The following is a 12,163-nucleotide window of genomic DNA, read 5'->3' on the forward strand; positions in this document are numbered from 1 at the left end:
CTGGGTCACAGATCCAAGGTAGACTAAGGAAGGGATCTGTGCCCAGGGAAGAGGGGCAGAAAGAGTGGCAGGCTCTATGTAGTGCACTGAGTAAGAATCCAGTTCATAAAAAAGGAGCAATAGTATAGCTCAGACCCCAGGAGCAGAGCAGGGTCTGAGTTCCAGCTTCTGGCACAATCTGAGGTTGTAATCCAATAAATAGAACAGACTGATAGTGGCTGAGTCCAGCAGCAGTCTATTCTTGCTCAGACCAAACCTAGGGCAGGAACTTGAAGAGCTCAGACAAGGAAGGTAGTGATCAGACTTTCCCCTAGATCAGACCACTCTGGGAGAACTGAAAGTTCTCAGGTCCCCACCCTGAACTGTCCTTCAGAGCCTAGAATAATATAACACTCAATACCCCCCAGGAAAGCAGCAACAGAACCAACCTAGAACTTCCTTCCAGAAGTGCATAGAAGCCTAACCCTAACATCAATCCTGAAGTCAGAACAATGAGAAGAATGAGCAAGCAAACAAACAAAAAGAAACCCACCATAAAAAGCTATTTTGGTCAAAGAGACAACCAAGATATAAGCCCCGAAGAAAAAAATAATAATATTAAAACATATACGAGGAAAGGCTCAAAGGAAAACTCAGATTGGGCACAAATTCAACTAGAAGTCCTATCAGAGATGAAGCAAGACTTTAAAAAAGAAAGTTAGAAAATGTTTTTATCAGTGAAATGAAAATGCTAGAGAAAAAAATGAAAAAATTAATGAGAACTATAGAAGAAAAATTGAAAAGGGAATTAATAGCTTGGCATAAGAATAATAAAATTTTGCCCAATCAATAAACTCCCTAAAAATTAGAATTGACCAAATAGAAGTCAATGATTCTATGAGACAAAAAGAAATATTCAAACAATGTCAAAAGACTAAAAGAAGGGGGTGGAGGCATATAACATGTCTCACTGCAAAAACAATTGACCTGGAAAAGAAAAAAAATTAAGAATCATTGGAATATATGAAAGCCACAACCAAAAAAAGAGCCTAGACCTCATATATCAAAAAATCCTAAAGGAAAACTGCCCAGATCTCTTAGAATCAGAGAGCAAAGTGAAAAAAGGAAAAATGTACCAGTCACCTCCTGAATCAAATATCAAAATGAAGACTTCCAGGAACATTATAGCCAAAATCCACAGTTTCCAGGTCAAAAAAGAAAATACTGCAAGCAGCCAAGGAGAAAGAATTCAAGTACCAAGGAACTATAGTCAGTATTGCACAGGATTTAGCAGCCACTGCTCTAAAGGAGTGGAAAGCATGGAATATAAAATTCCAGAAGGCAAATGATATGGACTTATAGCCAAGAAACTTTGAAATTCAAACACAGGAATGAAGAAAAACATAAAAAGGTAAACATAAACAAACAACCATAAGGGACTAAACAAGGATAAACTTTTTACATTCTAATATGAAAAGATGGTATGCATGTACCTTTTGAACTTTATAATCTTCAGGGGCCATAGAGTCTAACAGAGTCATAGAGTTTGAGAAAGCCTGGGAGTGAATCTGTTATGTCTTGATGATCTTTAAAGAGAAATGTAAAGAAATAGAGAGGAAGAGGAATAATACACTTGAGGAGTGGGAGGGAGGGAAAGGAAAGTTAGGGAAAATTATCTCACATAACTAAAGTACACAAAATAAGTCTATGCAAATAAGGAGAAAGAGATGGGGGGGAGGGGACATGAGCACCTGAACTTTACTCTCATCTGAACTGATCAGTGGAGGAAATAATAACAAACATGTTGAGTTAGGTATAGAAATACATTTCACTCAACAGAAATATAAGAGAAAGGAGAGGAGGAATTAAAGGAAGGGTAAGTTAAGGGAGAGATTAGTTCCAAACAAAACAAACTGGAAAAATGCACAAAAAGATTTTTAGCCTTTTTTTGAGGTAGCAAAGAATGAGATTCTGTGGGGGTGCAAATAAACTAGTCAATAGCTGAGCAATATAATTGTAATAGAATATTATTGTGCTGAATGAATTCTTATCAGCATAATGACCAGCCAGGGTTCCAGAGGACTAATGATGAAACATATTACCCACCTGCTGCCAAAGATGTAAAGAGCTAAGAATGCAAAATGAGACAACTGTGTAGTGGGGTGGGTTTTTTTACATAGTCATTATGGAAATGTTTTGATTGACTATACATGTTTGTAATGAGTTTTGTTTTTCTTATGTTCTCAATTGGGGGATTGAGGGGGAAATTTAAGAAAGTGGATCTGGGCTGATTAAAACAAATAAAATCTTTTAAAATAAATTAATTTAATTCCAGGTAGGAAGGAATGCTATTCCATCTCAATTTTAAATCTTCCTCATTATCTAGAAATCAGTGTTAACTAAGTATTTATTGACTTGAACTGTGGACCAAGTATTTAGGGGTCTCCTAATGATGCTTAAATGGAATAACATCCATATGTCATAGTACTCAGAGCTCTGTTCTTGGAGCTGTGAAACCTAGGTTTGAATTGTGCTTCAGGTACTTGCTTCCTTAGGTGAGTCACTCAACCTGTTTGAATTTCAGTTTCCTTACCTGAAAAATAGGGATAATAATTGTACCTACCTCACATGATTGTATGAAGCTCAAAAGAAATAATATATGTATATTACTTTGTAAATCTTAAATTCCTATGTAAATTAAGCAAATATTTATTAAGCACCTACCATGTGCCTGTGCTGGGCACTGTGCTACGAAGGGATACAAAAATAGGCAATGTGAGTAGTTAATAATAATAATAAACCCCAAAGAGTGCCTTTTGCTCCCAAAGCTCTTCTTTGTGTACAAGATGATGCTACTGATTTAGAATGGGTTTTTTTTTAGTAGTAGTGATGGAATCACATCCATATACTGTATCTGCAATCTGTCACCCCATTTTCATTGAAGCCAATACCACACATTAACAAAATGGCTGGTGAGAGCAAGGAACGCCCCCTTGTGGCCATGGAACACAGCCAAGCTTTGCACATACATGAAGAAAGAACCAACACAATTAGTGTGATCTCATTAGTTCTGAGTCTCAGCCCAAATAATAATAATTAAATAGCTCACCATGTGGCGGTTCACAAAACACCTTCTTCACAAGCCTATGAGACAGGCAGATTTACTGAGCTAACTAGTTAGAGCTAGGATAGGTGTCCCAACGCTTCATACTAAACCCCAGAAGGGCTGCCCATATGGCAAGTGCTTATGCCAAGAAGACCCTGAAGGGTGGAGTAGTGCGTCTCTGTGCCGATCATGTGTACCTTTTGCCACAAGAGGGCGAGCTTTCCCAACAAACGTGTATCTAGTGTCCTTCAGGCCACCCCAACTTCAGCTACTTCCTCCAATCAACAGAGGTCCTAGGATCAGAAGCCCCAGAACTTCAGTAGCCCCAAAACTCTACGTCTATCCTTGCTCTTTACTCATCCCCAGACCCTCTCCTCTTTGTATTTTCCTCAACTTCCTCTACCAGCCTCCAAACGCTGCTTCCCCACACCTCTGCCCCTACCAGTTATTTTCCACTCTTCCTCCCTAATCCCAACTTAGTTCTTATTCCCTAGACTGTAGTTCTCTCAAACTTCCCATCCCCCTCCACAGAGTGGGAGGAATGAGAGTTGAAAGGAGGGAAGGCCGTTAGGAGGAGGAGGATGGGGAGGGGGAGCCTGCCTAGACTGGGCGGGGGAGGCAAGAAGAGAAGGCAGCTCTGGCCTCTAGAATGGCCCTTGTGGGGTGGGCGGGCAGGAGGTGGGGCTCATAAGGGTGCCGCCCCTCCTCTTTCCCGGAGCCAGAGAAAAGAGGGAGGAAAACTTCTTCCTGCCCAGGGCCCCTGGGTTTCTTCTTCTGCCTGTCCACTGCACCCGGGGCCGTGTCTGGGTGCCAGGCTCCTTTCCCCCACCCCCACCCCAGTGCCCGCCATGGCTAAATCCTACGACCATCTCTTCAAATTGCTGCTGATTGGGGACTCTGGGGTGGGCAAGACTTGTCTGATCATTCGATTTGCCGAGGACAACTTCAACAGCACTTACATCTCCACCATTGGTGAGCCCACTGGCCCAGACAACAGATCCCACGTGGCCCCCAGCCCCCCTCCTCCTGGCCCTCAACTTTTCAAAGTCCCCCGGGTCATTGGTTAACACCCCTTCGCATTATCCCAACTTTCCAGCCCTTTAGGAGTGAAGTCTTTCAACTCCTTTCCCCAGTCCTTGTTCCTTATCACTTCACTGCATTCTCCCCAGTCATTACCCAAATTTCTAAGCCCCAACCTCCCCCGGGGTCCCTAAGCATCACTTCAAGTTCCCAGAAGCCCCGTTTTCTTGGGCCCATCTTAGTATTCTTAGCTTCTCATTCCCTCAACTTCCCATCCCCCACTCTTCTATTTCCCCCCCTCGGCTTTCCTCCCTTCACACCATTTAAATTCACTTCAAATCCTCCCAACTCCTGCCCCCAAACCCCTAATTCTCCTGAGGAGCACTCTCCATATGCCATCTAGCCAGAAGTACCCCAGCACCCTAATTCCTATCCCTTATTCCATCCCTATGACTCTCATAGTGTCCCTGCTCAGTCCAATAGGAGGAGGGTGGGGTGGGTTCTCAAGGGGAGGAGGTCATCCTGGGGGTTAGGCACTTGATTTGTCATTCTGAGTCCTGAAGGAGCCTAGTGGAGAGGCTGAAACTGGGGGAAGGGTTACTGGGGTCTCTGACTCAGCCTGGTGACTAATTCTGTCCCCAACATACAGAGGTATGTACCAAAGTTTCCACTGAGGACATGAAAATAATATTGTTTGTCCTCCCTAGGACATCCACACAAACCAGGAATAGAGATAATTGTGTTAAGGAGAAGAGGGAAGGGAAAGGAAAGGGCACCTCTTGTTATGTCCCCTTGTTCAGTAATATGAGGAGTCTGATGAACCCAGACTTTCTGTTCAGGCCTACAGATAAGGAAAAGGATTCCTTATCCCCTTCTCCTCTGCCCACCTTCTGACCTGCCACCTTGACTCTAACATACCCCTCCCATCTCTAGGAATTGACTTCAAGATCAGAACCGTGGACATTGAAGGGAAAAAGATAAAACTTCAAGTCTGGTGAGTGAATTCCTGAAATCCCAGCTTTTTCTTCCATGTCCCCATCATGAAATCTTATTCTGCTTGTCTCTTAATCATTTTTATCTATCCTCACTCTTTCCCTGCCTCTTTCCTTCTCTCTCCCATGTCTCTATCTCTCTGACAATCAAGTGTTTACTGATCATCAGCACCTTGCTAGGTCCCATGAAGGATAGAGAAGATGTGAGGTAGGTCCCTGCTTTCAAGGTGTTCACAGTCTAGTTGAGGAGATAAGACTCAACACATAGGAAACTATTACCATGCAAGAGAAGACAGTATATGTTATGGGGACATCATGGAACACATATTAATAAGTAAGTACTTGTTAGTGGTTCCATGTCAACTTGGAAGGTCTTTAGCAAAATGCCCAAGGTATCTTTGCTGGGTTTTTTGCGCTTTCATATTTTTATCAATGCCTTGGATAAAGACATAGATATCATCCTTATCAAATTTCCAAATGACACAAATCAAAGAGGCATAGCTAATAATATGAATTTGAATCATAATTCAAAAGAGGTCTTGACAAGCTTGGACTTTGGGATGAATATCATACGATAAAAAATTTAAATGGATAAATGTATATATATTTATATATATGATATAATGCTATTATGCTGTAAGTAATGATCAAAGGGATGGTTTTAGAAAAACTTGAGAAGACTTGTATAAACTGATGCAAAGTGAAGTAAACAGATCCAGGAGAATAATTTATACACTAATAACAATACTATAAAGACAAGCAACTTTGAAAGACTTAGTAACTCTGATCAACACAATGGAACTGTGGTTCCAGGAGACTTTTTTTTTTTTTTAGTGAGGCAGTTGGGGTTAAGTGACCTGCCCAGGGTCACACAGCTAGTAAGTGTTAAGTGTCTGAGGTCGGATTTGAACTCAGGTCCTCCTGAATCTAGGGCCGGTGCTCTATCCACTGTGCCATCTAGCTGCCCCCTTCAGTAGATTCTTGACAAAAACATGCTATTTACCTCCAGAGAGAGAAAGGTAGTAGCCTCAGAGTACAGATTGAAACATATGTGTATATACATATATAAACAGACACACATATATATCTACACATGTACACACATAGACAATGTGGGAATTTGTTTTATTTGACTATAGATATTGTACTGGTTTTTGTTTTTCTTGCTTTATCAATAAGTAGGGGAGGAGAGGTAGAAGAAAGAATTCAGGATTGAAAATAAAATAAAACTGAATTTTTAAAATGAGGATAAATATAAAGTTTTACAGTTGGTTTCACAAAATTGAGTTGTCAAATACAAGTTAGGAGAAGCATGGTCAAATAGCAGTTTATCTTAAAAATCTCTGGGAGTATTAGGGGACCACAAGCTCAATGTGGATATAAGAAAAGGTAAAGTCACAGACTATAATAATTTCATTAAAAATTTAAACTTAAGTAAATCAGTTGCTATAATGAGACAAAAGGATCCTAAAAAGCACCTTAGTAAACACTTGATCCAACTTACTTGCTAAGAGAAAAGATTTGGCAGCTAAAGGCAACATCTATTTATAATAAAAACTTGTTTGTAAAATGATGACAAAAGGTTATGAGCATCCCACAAAACAGAGAAGGTCTGTGTTAGAAATGACAAAGTTGTGGAGGCCTGGAGGGATTGGCCCAAAACATACCTGAAGAGGATGAAAATACCAGAAATGTGGAAAAAAAGTCATGGACCATATTAATGCCAGATAAAACAAAACAGCCAAGAGAACATCAGCTACCAACCTAACCTATCTGCTTACTTTCTCATCCATATAACATTTTTATGAGAGTCATCTATACATGTATCCAGGGCATTTTCAGTGAGGGTATTAATATAGTAGAACGAGGCAGGGTTTCACAAGCCAAAATGATCCATGGTAGAGTACATCTGGGTCATTGTACAACTGACTGAATAATTATAATAGCTAGCATTTATATAGTGCTTACTATGTGTCAAGCATTATGCTGAGAACTTTACAAATGTTATCTCATTCTAGCCTCACAACAATCCTGTGAAATAAGTGCTGTTACCTTTATTTTATACTTGAGGAAACTGAAGCAAACAGAGGTTGTCATTTACCCAAGGTCACACAACCAATAGGTTTCTGAAGGTAGATTTGAACCTAGGTCTTCCTGACTCCAGGCCCAGTACCCTATCCATTGCACCACCTAGATCTAGAAGAACATTATCTACTAGGCTTGTTGTTGTATTATTATTTTGAAGAGCAAACTGCCACCTTAAAGGCTGTTTCTCATATATAGAAGTGTCTCCTAGACATATATCAACATTATTGAAGATTCTTTGGAAAATAGAACAATGGAGATAACCTCTCAGCCTCAGTTTCCTCAACGAGGATAATGTGCCTACTTCACAGTGTTGTTATGAGGATAAAATTAATTAATATATGTGAAGTAATTTGCAAATCTTGAAGTACTATATGAATACTTGTTTTTGTTATTAATATATATCATGGTAGGACAGTGCAAATAGACAACAAACAGGTTGGGTCCAGAATTGAACAGAAGGAAAATAAAGGACTGATTGATTGTTTTCAGGAAACTGAAACTTCTCTCAGAAACAAAAGCCCATCTTTCTAATACCAATATTCTACCAGTTGTTGCATGGCTGCAAGTCTTGGAATGCAACAGCCTCCATGGAATTAAGGATGATGAAGAGGCACATGGTGGGTGTTAGCAAGTTTCAGCACATACCAAGCAAGGAACTACAGAGAAAAATTAGTAAATGGGGCAGCTAGGTGGCACAGTGGATAGAGCACCGGCCCTGGAGTCAGGAGGACCTGAGTTCAAATCCAGCCTCAGACACTTAACACTTACTAGCTATGTGACCCTGGGCAAGTCACTTAACCCCAATTGCCTCACCAAAAAAAAAAAAAAGAAAAATGAGTAAAGGATGTCATCAGAGAGATCTTAGGGTGGGGACAGAAGGGGAGGGAAGGAGGAAGAAGAGAAAAGAAAAGGAGGAGGAGAAGATGACAATGATAGCCTGGTCATATAGTAGGAACAAAGGATGACCACTGGACATCCCTTATCCTCAGTGGGAACCTACTTAAGGAAGGCAGGTGGAAAAGTCCACACCAGAACATTAGAAGGTGAACTATCCAGCCAATATTCTCATTTACAAAACACAATTAGGTAAAGGCTTTATACTCTTTGCACTAAAGTTGTTTTTAAAAATCAACATCAGGGGGCAGCTAGGTGGCGCAACGGATAAAGCACTGGCCCTGGATTCAGGAGGACCTGAGTTCAAATCCAGCCTCAGACACTTGACATTTACTAGCTGTGTGACCCTGGGCAAGTCACTTAACCCTCACTGCCCCACAAAAAATATTAAAAAAAAAAAGAATGATCAGGCAGCAAGATCAATCTGGAGGATGAGAAGAGTCAAGGAGGCTTCCTCATGATTTCCTCTATTATTCTCTTTTGCTTCCCTCATCTGATCCTTCCACTAAACTCCAATATTCTTGAGGTACAAACTTCCATTTGGTGGAAGGAGCATGTAGCTTGAAACATGTGCTCTGACATCTTTCTCTCTCTGGCCCCTCACCCAGGGACACAGCAGGACAAGAGAGATTCAAGACTATCACTACTGCCTACTACCGTGGGGCCATGGTATGAAATGGGGAAGAAGGGCATGACATGGGCAAGAAATGAGAGGTGGGAGGCATAGAAAGAGGGAATCTTGGGCCAAAATGCGTAGTAGTCAGGGCAAAGGACAAGTTGTGGCTCAGAGTAGATGTGAAAGGGATTTAGGTTAGTGCTTCCAAGGATGTTGTATAGGTTTGTGGGAGTGGTTCCAAGGAGGTACACTAAATATGAGAAAAGTGCTGAATGTAAAGTTCCTCTCATCCATAATCTCTCTCTCTTCCCTCTCCCAGGGTATCATCCTTGTCTATGACATCACAGATGAGAAATCCTTTGAGAACATTCAGAACTGGATGAAAAGCATCAAGGAGGTTTGTATTGAGCTAAAGCGAACTCTTGAGGGTATTGGGAAGGAGCCTGGGAATGCCTGAGAGAGGGGCCCAGGATGGAGAACTGGTGCATGGAGAGGTTGGGCCAGGGGAAAGGTCCTTGAGATCTTAGAGCACCTTGGTTCTCACCATCATCCTTCTCCTCCCAGAATGCCTCAGCAGGGGTGGAACGCCTGCTGTTGGGAAATAAGTGTGACATGGAGGTGAAGAGGAAAGTGCAGAGAGAACAAGCAGAGAAGGTGGGAGACCTGGGGATGAGGGCAGGCTGGGGGGTGGGAGGGGACAAATACTCTGAGACTGTGGGGGGATGGCTGGGGCTGGGGCTGGGGCTGGCTAAATGCAGGCTGGGGAAAGCGGGGGGGGGGGGGGGGGGGGGGGGGGGGGGGGGGGGAGAGCTGGGCAGGAATGAAAGGAACGGGGAGGACCAAAGAGCCCAGAGTGAGGAGCCCAAGTGAGGAATAGGGGAGGAATAAAGAGAGCCTATCCTTATTCTTTCTCATCTACCCCAAAGCTGGCCCGAGAACACGGAATCCGATTCTTTGAGACAAGTGCTAAATCAAGCCTTAATGTGGATGAGGTAAGGACTGGGAGGTGAGGGAATTGGAGGGTCAACTATACTTCCCACCTCATCTTGCCCTCAGGACACCCATAACTATCACTTTCTTTCTCTATTTCCTCTAGGCCTTCAGTTCTCTGGCCCGGGACATATTGCTCAAGTCCAGTCGGAGATCAGTGAGTTTGTGTTCTGGGAGTAGAAAGTGAGGGGGGGGAGGCGCAGGGATCATACAGTTTGTGCACTGTGTAGTGCCCCAGATGTCCCTCCAAGTCTTCTACTGGCCCACCCCTTCTCAGCTCATAGCCTTCCCTGGCTGCATCTGCCACCCTCTCACTTAGACTGTTTTTTCTCACAGGGCAACAGCAACAAGGCCTCCCCAACTACTGATCTAAAGAGCTGTGAGAAGAAGAGTGGCACCAAGTGCTCCTTGGGCTAATAGCTGCTGACGACCCCTGTCCAGGACCCAAGTCCTCCCAGCCCTTGGCCCAGAGGCTGGACCTGCTGGACTTCAGGGAGAGGGAGGGAAAAGGAGGGGAAAAGGAAGAGGAGTAGTCTTGGGGACTTAGAGAATTGGGAGGGGCAGGAGGAAATGAGAGAGAGAGAGGGAAAGAGAAGGAGAGAGAGATATGGAGGAGAAGGGAGAAAAATTAGGTAACTGAGAAAAATGGGACGTGGAGAAGTGAGATGGTGAGAGGAGGGAGCAAAGGAGGTAAGAGAAGGGAATAGGGAAAGTGAAATGAGGAGAGCTGTTCCTGGGGTAGGGGTATCCTTCCTGACCTCATCCCCTTCCTCTCCTCCAAATCTCCAGCACAAACACTAAGTGTATATACATAGGTTTCCTTCTGTTACTGGGTCATCCCCCGGGGTCTGGGTGGGGGTAGGGAGCTTAGCTGGCTTAGCTCAGTCCTCTCCCTCCACACTCCCCCAAAATGGGGAGTGGGGACTTTGTCTTATCACCCTAAGCCTTGAAAGGTCTTTCTTAGTATTAAAGACCAACATTTGCACAAAATGTTCTTGTTTTGGATACTTCCTTCTCCCCCTCCTGGGCCTTATTTCCTCTGCCCCTTTCCAGCCCACTCACCACTGCAACCTAGCTCATCTGTCTATGGATGAGCTGTTTCACAGATGGGACCCTGAGGCTGGGAAGGAGTAGATAGAAGGGATTGTTGGCTTGTCCATTTTTCCCCTGTCCTCAGCACCCTTAGGGAACTACCAGATTCATACCAGAACAAAGAAAGGATCTTGCCAGATAAATGTCAAAACATAATAATAATAGTAATTACATAGCACTTCCTTAAGCACTTTGTAAATCTGATCTCATTCAATCCTCACAACAACCCTGGAAGGTAGATGCTATTATTATTTCCATTTTACCATTGAGAAAACTGAAGCAAACAGAAGTGACTTGACTTGCCCAAAGTCCCACAGCTACTAAATGTATGAGGCAGATTTGCACTCAGTTCTTCCTAACTTCAGACACAGTGCTCTATCTACTGGGCCACCTAGCAACAGTGACTGAAGAAGAACTAGGGGAAATAAAACATAGAAGGCAGCAATGGCAGAGTGGGCAAGCATTAGACATCAAAAGAGAGTTGGGGGGGGCAGCTAGGTGGTGCCCTGGAGCCAGGAGGACCTGAGTTCAAATATGACCTCAGACACTTGGCACTTACTAGCTGTGTGACCCTGGGCAAGTCACTTAACCCTCACTGCCCTGCAAAAAAACAAAAAAAATTTGCTGTCTTTGTGACTATGAACAAGTCCCAACTTTGAGTTTGTTCCCTGATTTATAAAATGGGTACAATAATTAATTTCCTAACAATGAGAAGGTCTGCAGGTAAAGTCGAGTATCATCAAGTCAGTATGGACTTCCCGATAGCTGCTGCTGAGAACCTTTCCAACTTTGATAGTGAAGCATTAGCTTTGGGAGGCTTTCGGGAAGAAGGGAAAGTGGAACAGGATTAGCAAGAAGGAAGGGTAAGAATGGGGTTTGTTTGCCCTTTCGATCCTGGGATCTGAGAACCCGATTTGGCTGTCCATTTGTCCAGAAGCTCTTATTAATTACTTCCTTGTACACGGTGCTGTATGGAGCATTAGACAAAGGAAAACGAAACGGACCTGGTCTTTATCCTTTGGGAGGCTGCTGATACACTCCCCCAAAAATAAGAATCCTAGTATTTCAGGATTGGAAGGGAGCCCAGAGGCCAACCCCTAACCAAACATGAATCTTGTATGCACAGTTTTCAACAAGCAGTCATCCAGTGTCTCTCCAAAGACCTCCTGTGAGGGGGAATTCATTACTTCTGGAGGAAGCCTGTTCCACTGTTGGATAGCTCTAAGTGTTAGGAAGTTTTTTTCTTTTCCTAGCCTCTGCATAATTTCCACTCATTGCTTTCAAACCTCTAAATCTGTCCTCTGGTACTGAACAGAACAAGTCTAATGCTTCTACATTCAAATGTAGCTCTGATGTCCCCTTCTTCCCCTCCATCTCCACCATAAA

General features: G+C 43.0%; 1 protein-coding gene across 1 annotated transcript; it reads left to right on the forward strand.

The window, feature by feature from the left end:
• The first annotated feature begins 3,780 nt into the window (after nt 1-3,780).
• On the forward strand, nt 3,781-10,675 carry RAB13 (RAB13, member RAS oncogene family). The gene is made up of 8 exons (XM_043964057.1): nt 3,781-4,057; nt 5,039-5,099; nt 8,688-8,748; nt 9,015-9,092; nt 9,260-9,349; nt 9,622-9,687; nt 9,792-9,842; nt 10,022-10,675. Exons 1-8 carry the CDS (start codon nt 3,934-3,936, stop codon nt 10,100-10,102), a joined length of 612 nt encoding a protein of 203 aa, XP_043819992.1. The 5' UTR covers nt 3,781-3,933; the 3' UTR covers nt 10,103-10,675.
• Nucleotides 10,676-12,163: the final 1,488 nt, after the last annotated feature.

This window comes from Dromiciops gliroides, chromosome 4 (genome assembly GCF_019393635.1).
Source record: "Dromiciops gliroides isolate mDroGli1 chromosome 4, mDroGli1.pri, whole genome shotgun sequence".
NCBI lineage: Eukaryota > Metazoa > Chordata > Mammalia > Microbiotheria > Microbiotheriidae > Dromiciops > Dromiciops gliroides.

Excerpts from the sequence above, each read along its gene's own strand:
- RAB13 (XM_043964057.1), top strand. The coding sequence starts at position 3,934 with ATGGCTAAATCCTACGACCATCTCTTCAAATTGCTGCTGATTGGGGAC. Across the intron at positions 9,093-9,259 it reads GGATGAAAAGCATCAAGGAG|AATGCCTCAGCAGGGGTGGA; the intron begins GTTTGTATTGAG and ends TTCTCCTCCCAG. Across the intron at positions 9,350-9,621 it reads AGAGAGAACAAGCAGAGAAG|CTGGCCCGAGAACACGGAAT; the intron begins GTGGGAGACCTG and ends TCTACCCCAAAG.